Source organism: Lontra canadensis, unplaced genomic scaffold, assembly GCF_010015895.1.
Source record: "Lontra canadensis isolate GAN:19392208 unplaced genomic scaffold, GSC_riverotter_1.0 scaffold51, whole genome shotgun sequence".
NCBI classification, from domain to species: Eukaryota; Metazoa; Chordata; class Mammalia; order Carnivora; family Mustelidae; genus Lontra; species Lontra canadensis.
Genome location: NW_022631045.1, coordinates 8,332,218 through 8,349,631, shown reverse-complemented (window position 1 = coordinate 8,349,631; position 17,414 = coordinate 8,332,218). Strand labels below are relative to the sequence as shown.

The following is a 17,414-nucleotide window of genomic DNA, read 5'->3' as shown; positions in this document are numbered from 1 at the left end:
AGTGGTAAGACAAACCATTAATTCCGTAACAACTTTCCAAGGGCTGGGGAGTTGGAGACACGATATAACAAAATAAACATTCAAATTAATTTAATTCAGAGGCATTAATATGTAAGAAAATACACATCTTAGAATGAACTAAATGCAGCAGAATAAGAAACTCTGGAAGCATAACAAACCTAGTGTCTCCTAAAGAAAGTCAAAGTGAGAACAATAATTTCTGCCAGTAAAATAATTACTTGAAGGGTTTTAAAGTTACTTAAGTCAGGTTTTCTATGACAATCGAATCGAATATTAAAGAATGTATCAGATGGTTAGAGTTTTCCAGAGAATTCATTTTATTTGTAATTTCAAAAAAGATAAGTCATTATTATGTACGTACACTAAAATAATTCTCATTTCTAAATTAAGAGTATGCAATATAGTCAATGACTTCAGGTATTTTGGTAAGAATGTATTAGAAATGTCTAGCTCAAAACTGACAGTCCTCTCTGACAGATGCCAGAAAGAAAAGTGAACTATAATTTTATTACCAATTTTGCCCAGATCTTAAAATTCTTTTCCCATTTAATTTGAACCTTTAGTCAAAAAATAAGGTGTATCTTGATTTTAAAAGGCATCAAACCAGGCTATAAAAATAATAAATTACTATAGGTGAATGGGATAAAGAATAGAGGGTTTTGAAATTCATTGAGCCACAGATATAATTTTTAAAACTTTTGAAATTATCATTTCTAATTATTTACCATTGTTCTGTACATGATCTTCAAGCACCTCATTTTTAAGAATCCCACAAAGTTCTGACAGAGTTTCTAAGTGAATAACATGAATGATCAATGGCCTGAAGACATCATACAATGACACACACAGTTTCTCCAAAAGTTCACTAAAATGAAAGAATAAAACATGGTTATAAGTAGTAATCTTCAGGATTTTTCTAATGGTTTAAAAGGCATCATTGATTTCTTCTAGCAAATAAAAATAAAAATCTACTGGAAAATCATGCATGGGAACACTATTTAATGAGAAATCAAAGGGTGAAAATAATACTGTAGATTTTTCTTTGCTTTAAAAGCGCAAAATCCATAAGCAGTCTTCAGCAGCCACTCCAAAGCAGCTGCTGTGGCCAAAAATCAATTTATGTCAATTTATTACAACTTTACTTATTTCAGCCATACTTTATATATGTCCTTTAAAACATAGTAACAAATATTTTGGTTGATATAATTATCGTTTTATGTTCTACATCATTTGTGAATCAAATGTACCATTGTCCCTAGGAAAGATGAACTGAAAATTCTTTAATACTTGGACTTAGATAAAACTCAAAGTACTTGGACATACAAGTATTTTTGACAATTTTAAACATTTGAAAAGAAAGACTTAAGTTGTCTATGTTCTTCATACTGTCCATAGTACTCTTCTATACATAGCATTTCATCAAAAATGATCAACCTAATCAAAACTATAAGATACACTTGACTCTTCATTATAAAAGTTCTAATCTTGGAATCTCTCTATGAGTCAAAATCACCAACATGAAGAAATCAAAAGTGACTAACACAGGAGCTGAAGAGACACTTTGAGAAAAATAAGGAAAAGGTATTAAATAGTGTCTGTATTTTTAAGTATCTTTCATTAATTAGAACAATTTTTTAACTATAAGGAATTAGAATACTAGCTGGAGATAAAGGGATATACATTGCCAAGACTTAGTTTCCAATACAGGCTTCTTACTATCATACCACATTGTGTCCAAAGATATATTATAAATAATATAAAAGCATGTTGGCCTTTAAATTGCACATTTATTTTAAAATAATCACTGTTCCATCCAATAATATTCTGTTCACACACTCATAAAAGTTAAAACACTTTGCAGTTAATTTTAAAATACTCCTATAATATAACAAGCCACAATGATCATTAGCATATTAAATCTTAAAAACAAGAGTTTGTGTACCACCTACTCTAATTTCGATGTTGGCTTCGTGAAAAATTCATTGTAAAGTTGGTGCTCATCCTGGCACACATGGACCATAAAGGCACAGCCACTGCGAATCTGCAGGAAATAAACACACATTACTTACAGTTAAAGACACACAATGATTCCAGCATTTATGAATAAAACAAATACTCTATTTGAACTGAGATTATGCACATATATTCATAAAACAACCCACTGATAAACGGAAATTGCTTGGTTTACAATGGTTTACAGCAAAATGTAAATATGGCTCATTTTTATTTTCTTCTTTTATTTTCTAAACTTTTGACAGTGAAAATACTCATCTAGTTTAAGAGGGGGTATTTAATAAAACAATCTTTATGTATTTTTCTATAGTATGAATTAAAATTGAAAACACTAATTAAATTAAATTAAATTAATTAAAATTTTCATTTTAATGAAAATTAAAAGTGAAAGCACTTCTTCAGCAAAAGCTAAATTAAATCATCAGTATAAATCCACAAACTCTGAAACTTCATCTTTCAAGGAGTAATACTTGTTCGTGAATCTTCATTCTTCAAAAACAAGATCAAAATGAGAATATCTTGATAAGCTGAATGCTAATTACTGGATTCCTCATAACTGAAAGAAAAATTCTCTAAAAGCTTGTTGATATGGGATCCAAACTTATCTACCCAAATACAGCTTCAAAGACCAAAATATTTTAGAAGAAGGTTTAACATCAATCAAAACTAGCTGAAGCTTACCAAGGCACAATGATCTCTGTTATTCTGGCTTGTTAACTCTGTTACAGTACAAGTGATGCTAGGTCCCAAAAGGAGCTCCCGCTGGTCAAGGTAACACTGATGGATGTCATTTAGCAGTTGTTGGTATCTGATGAAAAGTGAATGAGATTAGAGTATAAATTTCTGATTTCAGGTATGGAAATTATATCTGATCTTAAATTTCAGAAAAGATTTCAAAAACTCTAAAGCGATAAGGTCACCTCTCATTTGCCCACATTAAATACTAGAAATATTTATGTATGAAAAGAAAAAACAAAACATAATGAAGTGTGATTCAAAAACTGTAATTTTTATTTTTTTAAAGAAAGATTTATCTCCCAAGAGTACAGAAAGATCTTACAACTTTGAAATTAAAAGAAAATACTGCTATGGGGAAAAAAAAGATGCCTTGCAAACTCAAAGTCAGGTCTACAACCTTTCCCCAAAGTAAGTTATGTGCTACAAGAAAAAGCCTGCGTAGTATGAAAGATAATTGCTCAGAAAATATCAGGACCACATCAAGAAGAAGGTAGTTTGAAGAACTTCTAGGTACTCACTCAGGTATTTTTTCAGATCGCTGTTCTATTTGTTCGATAAGAGTCTGCAAAATAAAAGTATATTAAAATATATCTGTTTTAGTTATACTTTTAATTACTTCCTGATTTTAATTAATACATGCTAATGTTGGAAAACCTGTAAATACAGGGGCGCCTGGGTGGCTCAGTGGGTTAAAGCCTCTGCTTTCAGCTCAGGGCATGATCCCAGGGTCCTGGGATCGAGTCCTGCATCGGGCTCTCCGCTCAGCAGGGAGCTGGCTTCCTCCTCTCTCTGCCTGCCTCTCTGCCTACTTGTGATCTCTGTCAAATAAATAAATAAAATCTTTTTTTTTTAAAAAGTCACCTATAATACCATAAAATAACCACAACTAATATTTTAGAATATTCTTTCAGTTTTTTGTATACACACTATAGTTACTATATTAAAAAAAAAAAAAACCCTGGAATTATACATTCAACATGATTATCTGCTTTCAAAAAATTACATTCCAAAACATCATCCTACTCAATATCAGATGAAAACATATGGAAAGCCTCAGCACAGTGCCTGGCACCTAGTAAACACTTGATGAATTATTATTATTATTATTATTATTATTATTATTATTATTATTTAAAACATTATTTTAAATGGCTACATAATAAACCCTTGGGCAAATGTACCATAAGTCAAATATTGTGTTAGACATCTACACTGTTTCCTGAGAAGAAAAGTCCAGTGGTTAGGAGCTCTGGGCCTGGAGTGAAACTAGAGAGTCTGGGTGTCAGCTCCCCAGGAGCTGTATGAGCCCAGGAGAGTGGGCTCACTTCTCTGAGGCGCCACTTCATACCACATAAAGCAGGTATAATAACAGTACCCACTTCCCAGCTGGGGATCCCCAACAAAAGAGATAAATACTTATAGGGGCTTTTGCTCCATTCTCCTAAAATGTTTTTTGAAAAATGAATTGATTTACCTCCCTGTCCGCAGTATTGTCTCCCTCACCAAAACCTCAAAAGGACTGACTGCTACAACTTAATCTGCCATTGTCTTGACCAAAAAAAAAAAAAAAAGGCATTGAACCTTAAACTGCACGCATTCTCCACTGAGGCTACAGATGCACTCGTATTTAATGAACCATCTGCATTTTCTTTGCAAAATCTGGTCGTTTATATATCAGATATTCATCTTTCTTACTGAGTTAGAAGTACTCTTAGTACATTAAAAAATATTTACCTTCTCACTTATCTGTTGCAAACATCCTACTTTCTGCTTTTCTTTGGCTTTCTAAAATTCAGAAAATGTAAGTTTTATATCCTGAATCTTTTACTCTAATTTTTTCCCAGTAATTTCTGCTAGGGTTTTTTTTTTTTTTTCCTGCGAATTTTTACATTTAACTCTTTAGTTCACTTAGAATGTATTTTGGTAATGTTATAAAATTTATAGAGTTTACTTTTTTCCCCCAAATACTCAGCAAATCTTCTCAATACTATGTAGAAAACTCTAACCCTTCCTCTTTAAGACTGATTTCTTTTTGTATCAAGTTGTAGAATTTCTCACCCCAATGATCCATCAATGAATTCTTGAATCAGTATCAATGTATTTTTCAAATTTACTTGTATAATTAGTCTTGCTTATTTAGTATACCAGATAAATTTTTGCAACATCCAGAAAGAAATTCCACTGGAATTTCTGTTAAGATTATATTTGATGATAAATTATATTAGGAGGAACTGACATTTAAAAAATTAAGTCTCGGGATGCCTGGGTGGTTCAGTCAGCTAAGCCTCTGCCTTCAGCTCAGGTCATGATCCCAGGGCCCTGGGATCGAGCCCCTCATTGGGCTCCTTGATCAGGGGGGAGCCTGCTTCTCCCTCTGCCTGCGGTTCCCCCTCCTTGCGCCTGCTCTCACTCGCTCTGACAAATAAACAAATAAAAACTTAAAAAAAAAAAATTAAGTCTCCTTGATCAGGAACAGGAGAAGCTTATCATTTATTCAATCTCTTAAAATTTTCTGTCTAGTTTTGTCATTTTCTTCATGCTTGAATTTCCAGTAGAGTTATTTCTAGGTAAGTATTTCATGCTGTCACTAATACAAATAGGACTCCATTGCATGTATTCATTGACTACCATTGGTAAATGGCACGTAGGAAAGCCACTGATAATTATATAATAACTTTATATTCATCTACCACACTGAGCTGTATCACACTTATCTATACCACTTCTTTTCTAATCAAATTTTTATCACTGGTATTTGACTACTAAGCAAAAGCACCAATCAGGCATAAGCTAAAACCTTATACCATCAATGAACCACTATTCTCCTGTATCTTCTATAAATAAGACCAAGTGTCTCTTATTTCAAAAAAACAAAAAACTGAGGGAGGAGTTAAGATGTCAAGATGTTAAGGAGTAGGGAGACCCTAAGCTTGTCTCAACCCTCAAACACAGCTTAATAGTCATCAAGTCATTCTGAACACCCAAGAAATCAACTGGAGGTCTGAGAGAACAAACACTGCAAATCTACAAGAAGAAAAGCAACCTCCTCTTGAAAGGCAGGAGGTGCAGAGAGTTGACTTGGGGAAGATACAGCTGTTGGTAAGGAGGGAGCCTGTTTACCGTGCCTACTGCAAAGTATTAGAAGCAGCACAGCACAAAATCTGAACTTTTAGAAGTCCTCTACCATGGGGGACGTGACTGGCTTCAAGGTGCTCAGGTGGCAAAATGGGCAGAATCCCAGTGGTGACATCTTGGTCTGAAGATCGCCTGGGTCACAAGAAGAAGGGGTGGCACCACTGTTACCAGGAAAAGGAGCAAGAGCAGTGGGTCTTGGTATCAGCTTTCCACTCTGTTTTGCCATAAACTGTGACCAACTGCGCAGTCATGTGACCACTTTCTTGGGACCTGCCAGCAAATGACAAAAGCAGGGCAAGACCCTCCCAGGAGAACAGCACAGGTATACACCAGGAGAGTTCTTAAAATTTTGGAGTTTTGAAACTGAGTCACACTCCCGAGATAAAAAAGCTCAGACACAGGCATGGTGAACACAGAGTTCAGAGGGAAACCAAACACAAAGAGTGGTGACTGGCTACTCTTCTGTGAGGGCTCACTGAAGAATAAGAGCACAGACTTTCAGCCAAGACCCGGCACCACTGTATTCATCCTTTCCATCAGTGCCTTCAGGGAGCAAAATAGCACACCTAGAGGAGGCTGGAGCGGCATACACCAAGCCTCCTGCACCCTGGATGCACATTTCCTTTGAAACAAGTCCATTTGAGAAGCAGGGCAGGAGGCCCCGGCCCACCACCCCCAGACGACAAGCACAAACTCACTGCCCAAGTCTACTGATCATAGAGGACTGCAAAGCTTCAGCTCTTGCGGAAATAGAATCTCGCTTCTTTTTTCACTTTTATTCTTTATTTATTTATTTTTCATTTCTTTTCTTTTTCAAGTCCTTATCTTTTATTGTTAATTTTTTAATTTTTATTTATACATATATTTCTAATTTTTTGTTTATTTTCACTTTCTTTATTTTTTTATTTTGGGACATAGATTCTTTTACAAACAGACCAAAACACACACAGGATCTAGTTTATTTGTTTTTTTTGTTTTTTTTCTTTGTTTGGGTTTTTTTTTTTTTTTTTCCTTTCTTCTTTTCTTTTCTGGACAAAATGACAAGATGGAGAAATCCACTCCAAAAGAAAGAATAGGAAATAGAACTCAAGGCCAAGGATTTAATCAACACAAATATAAGTAAGATGTTTGAACTATAATTTAAAACTACGATTATAAGAATACAGCTGCCCTTGAAAAAAGCATAGAAGACACCAGAGAATCCCTTCCTGCAGAAATAAAGAACTAAAATCTAGTCAGACCAAAATTAAAATTAAAAGATAAAAACAAGGATGGACGAATCAGAGGAGTGACACAGTGACAGAGAAAAAAAAATTATGAAAAATAATGAAGCTGAAAAGGAGGAAAGAAAGGCAGACTGAGGAAATTCAGCAACTTATTAAAACATATTAACATTCATATCCTAGGAGTCCCAGAAGACAAAGCGGGAGAAAAAAGAGGAGGATGTTTATTCAAATAAATTATAGCTGAAAACTTCCCTAATCTGGGGAAGGACACAGACATCAAAATCTAAGCAGCACAGAAAACTCCCATTAAATTCAACAAAAGCTGGCCATTGCCAAGGTATATTATACTCAAATTCACAAAATACACAGACAAGGAAAGAATCCTGAAAGCAGCAACAGGAAAAAAATCCTTAACCTACAAGGGAGGACAGCTCAAGTTCATAGCAGATCTGTCCACAGAAACTTAGCAGACCAGAAGAGTTGCAGAAAATATTCAATGTGCTGAAATAGGAAAAATATGCAGCCAAGAATTCTTTATCCAACAAGGCTGTCATTCACAATAGGAGACATAAAGAGTGTCCCATGCAAACAAAAACTAAAGGAGTTCATAACCAATAAATCAGCCCTGCAAGAAAGTTTAAGGGACTCTTTGAGTAGAGGAAAAGAAGACCAAAAGCAACAAACTCTATAAAGGACCAGAGAACATCACCAGAAACACCAACTCTACAAGTAACACAATGGCATTAAATTCCTATCTTTCAATAATAACTGTGAATTTAGGGGCACTGGGTGGCTCAGTCGGTTTAGTGTTTGCATTGGGCTCGGGTCATGATCTCCAGGTCCTAGGATCAAGCCCCGTGTCAGGCTTCCTGCTTAGCAGGAAGTCTGCCTCTCTCTCTTGCTCTATTTCCCTATGCCCCCCCATACTGGTTATTCTCTCTCTCTCAAATAAATAAAATCTTTAAAAATAAATAAAAAATAAAAAATGATCACTCTGAATGTAAATGGACTAAATGCTCCAATCAAAAGACACAGTGTATCAGAATGGGTAAAAAAAAATAACCAAGACCTATCTATATGCTGTCTCCAAGAGACTCATTTTAGACCTAAAGATACCTGCAGTTTGAAAGTAGGGGGATAGAGAACCTTCTATCATGCTAATGGACATCAAAAGAAAGCCAGAGTAGCCATACTTACATCAAACAAAGTAGATTTTACAATAAAAACTATGATGAGAGATGAAGAAGGGTGTTACATCATAATTAAGAGGTCTATCCATCAAGAAGATCTACCAACTGTAAATATTTATGCCCCCAACTTGGGAGCACCCAAATATATGAATCAATTAATGATAAATATAAAGAAACTCTTTGATAATAATATAATAAGAGTAGGGAACTTAACAACCCATTTACAGAATTGGACTAATCATCTAAGCAGAAAATCAACAAGGAAACAAAGGCTTTGAATGACACACTGGACAGATGGACTTAACAGACAGTTTCAGAACATTTCATCCTAAAGCAGCAGAGTACACATTCTTTTCAAGTACACATGGAACATTCTCCAGAACAGATCACATACTCAGCCACAAATCAGCCCTCAACAAGTACAAAAAAATCAAGATCATACCATGCATATTTTCAGACCACAAAGCTATGAAACATGAAGTCAACCACAAGGAAAAATTTAGAAAGACCTCAAACACATGGAGGTTAAAGAACATCCTACTAAAGAATGAATGTGTTACCCAGAAAATTAAATAAGAAATAAAAAAGCACATAGAAGCAAATGAAAATGAAGACACAACAGTCCAAAACCTTTGGGAAGCAGCAAAGGCAGTCCTAAGAGGGAAGTACAATGCAATACAGGCCTATCTCAAGAAGCAAGAGAAGTCTCAAATACACAACCTAATATTACACCCAAAGGAGCTAGAAAAGGAACAGCAAATAAAGCCTAAAGCCAGCAGAAGAAGGGTAATAAGGAGACTGGAGCAGAAATAAATAATTCAACAGAAACAAACAAACAAACAAAACAGTAGAATGTATGGACAAAATTAAGAACTGGTTCCTAATTAAGAAAACTGATAAATCCCTAGCCAGACTTACCAAAAAAAAAAAAAAAAAAAAAAGAAAAGAGAGACAGAAATAAACCAAATAGATAAAATCATGAATGAAAGAGAAGAGATAGCAACCAACACCACATAAATACAAACAATTATAAGAGAATACTATGAAAAAGTATCTTCCCGGGCAACCAGGAAGAAATGGGTAAATTCCTGGAAACTTACAAACTAGTAAACTGAAACAGGAAGAAGTAGAAAATTAGAACAGACCCCATAACCAGCAAAGAAATTGAATCTGTAATCAAAAATCTCCCAACAGTGGTGCCTGAGTGGCTCAGTGGGTTAAAGCCTCTGCCTTCGGCTCAGGTCATGATCCCAGGGTCCTGGGATCGAGCCCCACATCGGGCTCTCTGCTCAGCGGGGAGCCTGCTTCCTCCTCTCTCTCTGCCTGCCTCTCTGCCTACTTGTGATCTCTGTCTGTCAAATAAATAAATAAATAAATAATCTTAAAAAAAAAAAAAATCTCCCAACGAACAAAAGTCCTGGGCCAAATGGCTTCCCAGGGGAATCCTACCAGGCATGTGAAGAAAAGCTAATATCTACCTATTCTTCTCAAACTGTTCCAAAAATAGAAATGGAAGGAAAAGTTCCAAACTCATTCTACAAAGCCAGCATTAGTGTGATATTAAACCAGACAAATACCCAACTAAAAAGGAGAATATCCCTGATGATCCCAATATCCTTAATGAACACAGATGTAAAAAATTTCAATAAATACTAGCAAATCAAATTCAACAGTATATTAAAAGAACTATTCACCACAATTAAGTGGGATTTATTCCTGGGCTCCAGCAGTGATTCAATATTCACAAATGAATCATTGTGATACACCACATTAATGAAACAAAGAATAAGAACCATATGATCCTGAAAAAGATTTGACAAAATATAGCATCCTTTCCTGATAAAAACCTCAACAAGCAGGAATAAATGGAATATACCGCAACATCATAAAGACCGTACATGAAAGACCCACGGCTAATATCATCCTCAGTGGGGAAAACTGAGAGCCTTTCCCCCTATGATCAGGAACAAGACAACGATGTCCACTCTCACCATTACTATCTTACATAGTAAAGGAAGTCTTAGTCTCAGCAATCAGACAACAAAAAGAAATAAAAGGCATCCAAATCAGTAGGAAGAACTCAAACTTTCACTATCTGTAGACAACATGATACCCTACGTAGAAAACCTGAAAGACCGCCAAAAAATTGCTAGGTATACATGAATTCAGCAAAGCTGCAGGATGTAAAATCAATGTGCAGAAATCTGTTGCATTTTTATACACCACTAATGAAACAGCAGAAGAAGAAATCAAGGATCAATCCAACTTGCAACTGTACCATAAACAGTAAGATACCTAGGAATAAACCTAAACAAAGAGGTAAAAGATCTGTACTTTGAAAACTACAGAACACTTACTAAAGACACCGAAGAGGACACCAAAAAATGGAAAAGCATTCCATTCTCATGGATTAGAAGAAAAAACATTGCTAAAATATCTTTACTACCCAAAGGAATCTACACATTTAATGCAATCCCTATCAAAATTCCAACATCAGGGGCACCTGAGTGGCTCAGTGGGTTAAGCCGCTGCCTTCGGCTCAGGTCATGATCTCAGGGTCCTGGGATCAAGTCCCGAATCGGGCTCTCTGCTCAGCGGGGAGCCTGCTTCCCTCTCTCTCTCTCTCTGCCTACCTCTCCGTCTACTTGTGATCTCTCTCTGTCAAATAAATAAAATCTTTAAAAAAAAAAAATTCCAACAACATTTTTCACAGAGCTAGAACAAACAATCCTAAAATTTGTATGAAATCACCAAAGACCCCAAATAGCCAAAGCAATTCTGAAAAACAAAACTGGAGGCATCACAATTCTGGATCAAGCTATATTATAAAGCTGTAGTCATCAAGATAGTATGGGACTGGCACAAAAACAGACACATAGATCAATGGAACAGAATAGAGAACCCAGAACTGGATCCATAACTATTATGGTCAACTAATCTTCAAAAAAGCAGGAAAGAGTATCTACTGGATAAAAGACAGTCTCTACAACAATTGGTGCTAGGAAAACTGGACAGCAACATGCAGAAGAATGAAAGTAGACCACTTTCTTACATCATACAGAAAAATAAATTCAAAATGGATGAAAGACCTAAATGTGAGACAGGAAACCATCAAAATCCTAGAGGAGAACACAGGCAGCAACCTCCCTGACCTCAGCCATAGCGACTTCCTACTAGATACATCTCTGGAGACAAGGGGTAAAAAAGCAAAAATGAATTAATAGGACTTCATTAAGATAAAAAGCTTCTGGGGGCACCTGGGTGTCTCAGTTGTCAAGCGTCTGGTTTCGGCTCAGGTCATGATCCCAGGGTCCTAGAATCAAGCCCCACATCTGACTCCTTGCTCAGTGGGGAGCCTGCTTCTCCCTCGCCTGTATTCCCTGCCTGTATTCCTTCTCTTGCCGACTCTCTCTCTGTCAAATAAATATAAAATAAAATCTTTAAAAAAAAAAAAGATAAAAAGCTTCTGCACAGTGAAGGAAACAATCAACAAAACTAAAAGGCAGCCTATGGAATGGGAGAAGACATTTGTAAACCACGTATCTGACAAAGGGTTAGTTCCAAAATCTATAAAGAACTTATCAAACTCAACACACACAAAAAAACCAATAAACCAGATAAGAAATGGGCAGAAGACATGAACAGACATTTTTCCAAAGAAGACACCCAGATGGCGAAGAGACACAAAGATGTAGAGAAAGAGGAACCCTCTTACACTGTTGGTGGGAATGCAAACTGGTACAGCCACTCGGTGAGTAGTATGGAGGTTCCTCAAAAAATTAAAAATAGAACTACCTTCCGATCCAGCAATTGCACTATTGGGTATTTACCCAAAGGATACAAAAATACAGATTCAAAGGGATACATGCACCCTGATGTTTACAGCAGCATTATCAACGATAGCCAAACTATGGAAAGAGCCCAGATGTCCACCGACTGATGAATGGATAAAGAAGATGTGGTATATACATACAATGGAGTACCACTCAGCCACCAAAAGAAATGAAATCTTGCCATTTACAATGACATGATTGGAGCTAGAGTGAAATAATGCCAAGCGAAGTCAGTCAGTCAGAGAAAGACAAATACTGTATAATCTCACTCATATGTGGAATAGAAGAAAGAAAACAGATGCATATATGGGAAGGGGGAAAAGAGAGAGAGAGAGGGAAACATAAGAGACTCTTAATGATAGAGAACAAATAGACAGTTGATGGGAGGGAGGTGGATGGGGAAAGAGCTAGGCAAGTGATGGGTATTAAAAAGGGCACTTGTGATGAGCACATATGTAAGTTTTACTCCAGAAACCAACACTGCACTATATGTTAACTAAAATTTAAATTAAAGAAAAAAAATCCTTCAACTGACTCTTGAGAGAAATAGCAAGAAAGTCAGAAGCAACAAAAGTAGACTACTCTTTCTAGTATCTTCACAATGAGTAGAAAAAAGATAAATGTGCCAGCTCCAGTCAGCTGTATCTTGGATATCTTAAATGTGTAAATATTAACACATATACCTACTTTCTGTACCCTCCATTTCCAATCAATCAAGATAAATATTTAGTGCATTCCTTTATGTACCAGGCACTGTGCTAAGGAGAATAAATAAGGCACATGTTCCCTGCCTCAAGAACACACTACCAACGCCTGATCAACCCCTATTTCCCATGGACTACTGAAAAATCTTCCTTGTTCATCAGACCTCCCTGTCTCAAAACTCTTTTCACCATAATCTATTCTTCATAGCGCATCATTAAATCAAAAGAAATGGTAAATCTGACCAAATCATTCTGTTTAAAAATTTTCACTTATTGGAGACCCACATCAAGCTCCACACTCAGCAGGGAATCTGATGGACACTCTCTCCCCCTCTGTCCCTACCCCCCAGACTGCTCACTCTAACTAAATAAATCTTTAAAATAAATAAATAAATACAATAAAATACTTCACTAGTTGTCCACTTTTCCTGAATTTGCATGACATGTGATACCCCTTGTGAAATAATGTCTACAGTCTTTCCTGTCTTTTTTCCCAAATGGATGCCATTAATGTCCTGTGTTTTGATCATAACAAGTTACAAGTTCTCTCAAAATACATGTCTACAACTGTCCCTATACATATTGTTCTCTCTGTATAAAACACCTTATCAATCCCCTCAAGCCCACTATAAATCTGAACTTTTTAAGCTCAAATATCACATCCATCTAGACTCCTTCCCTAAGCATCATAGAAGAGCTAGGTGTTTCCTGCTCCGTGCCCTTAAGACATCACACTGTAGAAGGGCAATGCCTACCTTTCATTAGTGTTCATTTCCTGGTATAAGCAAAGGGTCTAACATACAGTAGAACTTCAAAAGGGCTGGCTAAATAAACCTCATAGCAATATCCTATTTATGTCAATAGACTTACTCTGACTTTGGGAGCAGCAGCTCGAAATTTCACATAAAATAATGTGAAGGCATTGTCTGCACTAGGTATGGATGCAGGATCCTAAAGAGACATGGGGGAGGGGAAGGAAGGAAGATAATTAGCAAACAAATAATTATTCAGAAAATGTGACATCAAACATTCCAAACAGCTACTGCTTGTCCTATATACCAACCAAAAGCTTAGAGAGAAAAATCTCAAAAAGAAATTACATATTAGTATTATTGCTACAAATGAGAAATACTTATGTGGAGCTGTCACCTCCTTCCTCTTTATCATTAAAATCTACCCGATGTTCCATGATTTTTGGTAGTAAACAGACTTGAATTCAGACTCATGCTCAGTCACTTGCTGACAGTAGGATATTGGTCAAATTACTGGTCCTCTCTGAGATTCAGTGCATCCATTAAATGGTGATAATATAAACTCATAAAGGGCTACTGGGTGGCTCAGGTGGTTAAGCGTCTGCCTTCGGCTCAGGTCATAATCCCAGGGTCCTGGGATTGAGCCCTGCATCAGGCTCCCAGCTCAGTGGGAGCCTGCTTCTACCTCTCCCACTCCCTCTGCTGTGCTCTGTCAAATAAATAAATAAAATCTTTAAGTATATGTGTGTGTGTGTGTGTGTGTGTGTGTATTCATAAAGGTTTTATGCAGCTCAATAGTAAAGTACTAGCTACTAGTACAGAGTAGGTACTAGTACTGATTAGGTATTAATTTCCTAAACTTTTTAAAATTTTTACAAAATAGAAAAATTATATAGTCTGGCCTTCATATCAGCTAAGAGCAATGTGAACTATAAACTGCAACCCCAAAATCAGTGGCTTTGAACTGAAAGTTCAAGAAAAGATTACATGTTCTTTAGAAAGTGAGCTTAAAAAATAGAATGCATAATCTTTGTTTTTATTTTCTTATGAAAGAAATGTGTTTAATGACCATCTTAACCAGCTCTACTCTTAATTCTTTTTTTTTTTTTTAAGATTTTAATTATTTGACAGAGAGAGAGATCACAAGTAGGCAGAGAGGCAGGCAGATGGGGCGGGGGGAGCAGGCTCCCCGCTGAGCAGAGAGCCCGATGTAGGGCTTGATCCCAGGACCCTGAATTCATGATCTGAGCCGAAGGCAGTGGCTTAACCCACCAAGCCACCCCCACGCCCCTCTACTCTTAATTTTCTAACATAACACTCTGCTCAATTTCCACCTAGCTTGCTCCTTCCATCTGTAATTGACTAATTTGTTTGTTTCCTTCTTCACTGATTACTTCTCCCAAATATAAGCTCCATGAACACAGGGACCTTGCTGGCTCCCTCTCGCTACTGTATGGTTCCCAGTACAATGCCAAGCCTTGAGAAGTTACTCAATAAAAATATATTTACTAAACACAGAAAATTAGCTATCATACATAAAGAAAAAAATTCAAAGTCTCCATCGTATGTAATCCCACCTCTAAGACAGAACCACTTTTTATCATTTTGGTGTATTTCCTTCCAATATTTTTATGAATTAGATAAGAAAATGTTTTAAGTGACAAATAGTTTAAATCTTATTATTTACCATACAGTACTGAGTACTTCTCACACTACTAAATATTCTTTGAAAATAAGATTCTGATGGACAGATATAATACAGCCATTTTTTCTATTATAAATAAAACTGAGAGATATTATTTAACAAAGGTAACAAAATGTTTTTAGAGTACTGAGTACTAATCTCACACTTAGATTATGAAAGATAAATGAATTTAAAAAGGAAAAGAAGAGAAAAAACACTTCACCAGTTAACTCACCCTTTTTAATAACTGATTTGTGAGGTTTTGTAGTATGTTCACAGTGTATGTCTTCATAAGGTGCAAAGCTTTAGAAAGACATTGCTTAAACTTCAGCAAATATACAGGATAATCTTTAAAATTTGGCTGTAAAGGAAAGGGAAAGATTTACAAAGAGGAAACAAACACAGGCAAAGTAAACAATGAAAACAAACCTGTCCTTTATATGGTCTTATACAGATCGTAAGCTCGGCAAAGACAAATACACACTGCCCCTTCCCTCATACCGGCCCAACCCAAAGTTCACTTTAAGCCATATGGCTTTTACAAAAGACCTACAATAGTACCTGTTTTCACTAACCAAAAGAAATCCACAGAGGATTTTCACTTTTCTGAAATGGTAACTACTTCTTCACTTTATGCCACTTTGGCTTACAAAAGGTTTCATAGGAACATTCTACTTTCATACAACGGGGGAAACCTAAACAGCTATAAATCCTTGGGGCACAGGAAAAGGCTAATTAAATCAAAGGGCCTGTTACTTTATTTCCTCCCAAGTAATATTTTTTGTTTGTCAAAGAAGTATCTAAAACAATAGGAAGTCAACAGCCTGAAAATCACTCATCCTTTTAGGTGGGATAGCAGTGTTAGCTAGGATCTCTTTCTACTCCAGAGATTGCCTCAGCAACTGAAGTACTTTTTTATATCACTACTGACAATGTCTAAGAATTTACTACAGTCTTTCTTCAAGTATATTACAGATCTATTTTTCCCTTCAGAAGAAATAATAACTTTATAGCATAAGAAATGATGTAACAGGGATGTTAAGATTTCTTAAAAACATAAAGAAATCCCATGACTTACATGTGATGAGATATAGGTTATACAATCATCTAACTTGGCCAGCATAGGTATAAATCCTTCACTATTAACAGACAATGTAGGAGAATTCAATTTCTTTAAGGAAAGAAAAAAAACTTAATTCACAAAAAATATACAGGCAAAAGTTGAAAATTATGTATTAGAATTAGCATATTTCTCATTGGGCTATAACCCAGTTATACTAGTATCTTTACATTTTAAGAATCACCAAAATATCCTCAAATATAGCCCATGTGAATTAATAATGAAAGGACAAAAAAAAATACTGATTTAATTCAGTTTATTCCTAATTAGCTTTAAGAGGGCTCTTCATAAATTAACAAGTATTTATATTACCCCGTTGTACAATGTTATACTAAAATAACACATCAACTACCTAGATTTCCCATTTTCTAGTACTTTGTAACATACACAAATTTTGTACTTTCAAACACTGGTGATTTTCTTAAGGTTAAAGGATTAACTAGCAGTCATACCATGTTTAGCAGTCATATTACAAAAGTAAAACATATATAAGTAAAATATAAGTAAACACATATAAAAATATATACAAGTAATAATAATGTAAGTACAAATATAATAATGTAAGTACAAATATATATAACATAAATGTTATATATATACTTAATATATAAAATTACACATTAGAATATATAAAACTATATAACATACATCTTTAATATAATTATACAAAAATATAAATAATTTATGTTAAAATGTAAAAAAAAAAGTCAATTATTTCTTATCTTGATAGCTTGGCAATGAACAATTTCCTTATATTCCACTGTTAACTAGCTCCTAGCTTTTATCTTTGTAGTAAACCACAATAATTATGATTAATTTAATAAGTTTACTAACTTATATATAGTAAGTATGATGAATTTATGAGCCAGAAAGACATAGGGATATAATTTACACAGCAGTTTTAACTGAGACTATTATTTTGGGATACAAGCATGCATTATAAGGATTATACTTCAAACTAAACATGAGATTAACTTAAAAAATATTTCGATTACTAA

At 35.3% G+C, this 17,414-nt stretch overlaps 1 protein-coding gene across 2 annotated transcripts in view; it reads right to left on the bottom strand.

The window, feature by feature from the left end:
• Positions 1-17,414, bottom strand: part of COG3 (component of oligomeric golgi complex 3) — a 74,260-nt gene that overhangs the window by 40,815 nt on the left and 16,031 nt on the right. For both annotated transcript variants that reach the window (XM_032873998.1, XM_032874000.1), the window contains 7 exons: positions 16,375-16,467; positions 15,532-15,657; positions 13,731-13,811; positions 3,291-3,334; positions 2,716-2,842; positions 1,971-2,062; positions 747-886 (listed from right to left, as the gene is read on the bottom strand). In XM_032873998.1, coding sequence (XP_032729889.1) covers positions 747-886; positions 1,971-2,062; positions 2,716-2,842; positions 3,291-3,334; positions 13,731-13,811; positions 15,532-15,657; positions 16,375-16,467 — 703 coding nt within the window. The remainder of the gene's footprint in view (positions 1-746; positions 887-1,970; positions 2,063-2,715; positions 2,843-3,290; positions 3,335-13,730; positions 13,812-15,531; positions 15,658-16,374; positions 16,468-17,414) is intronic.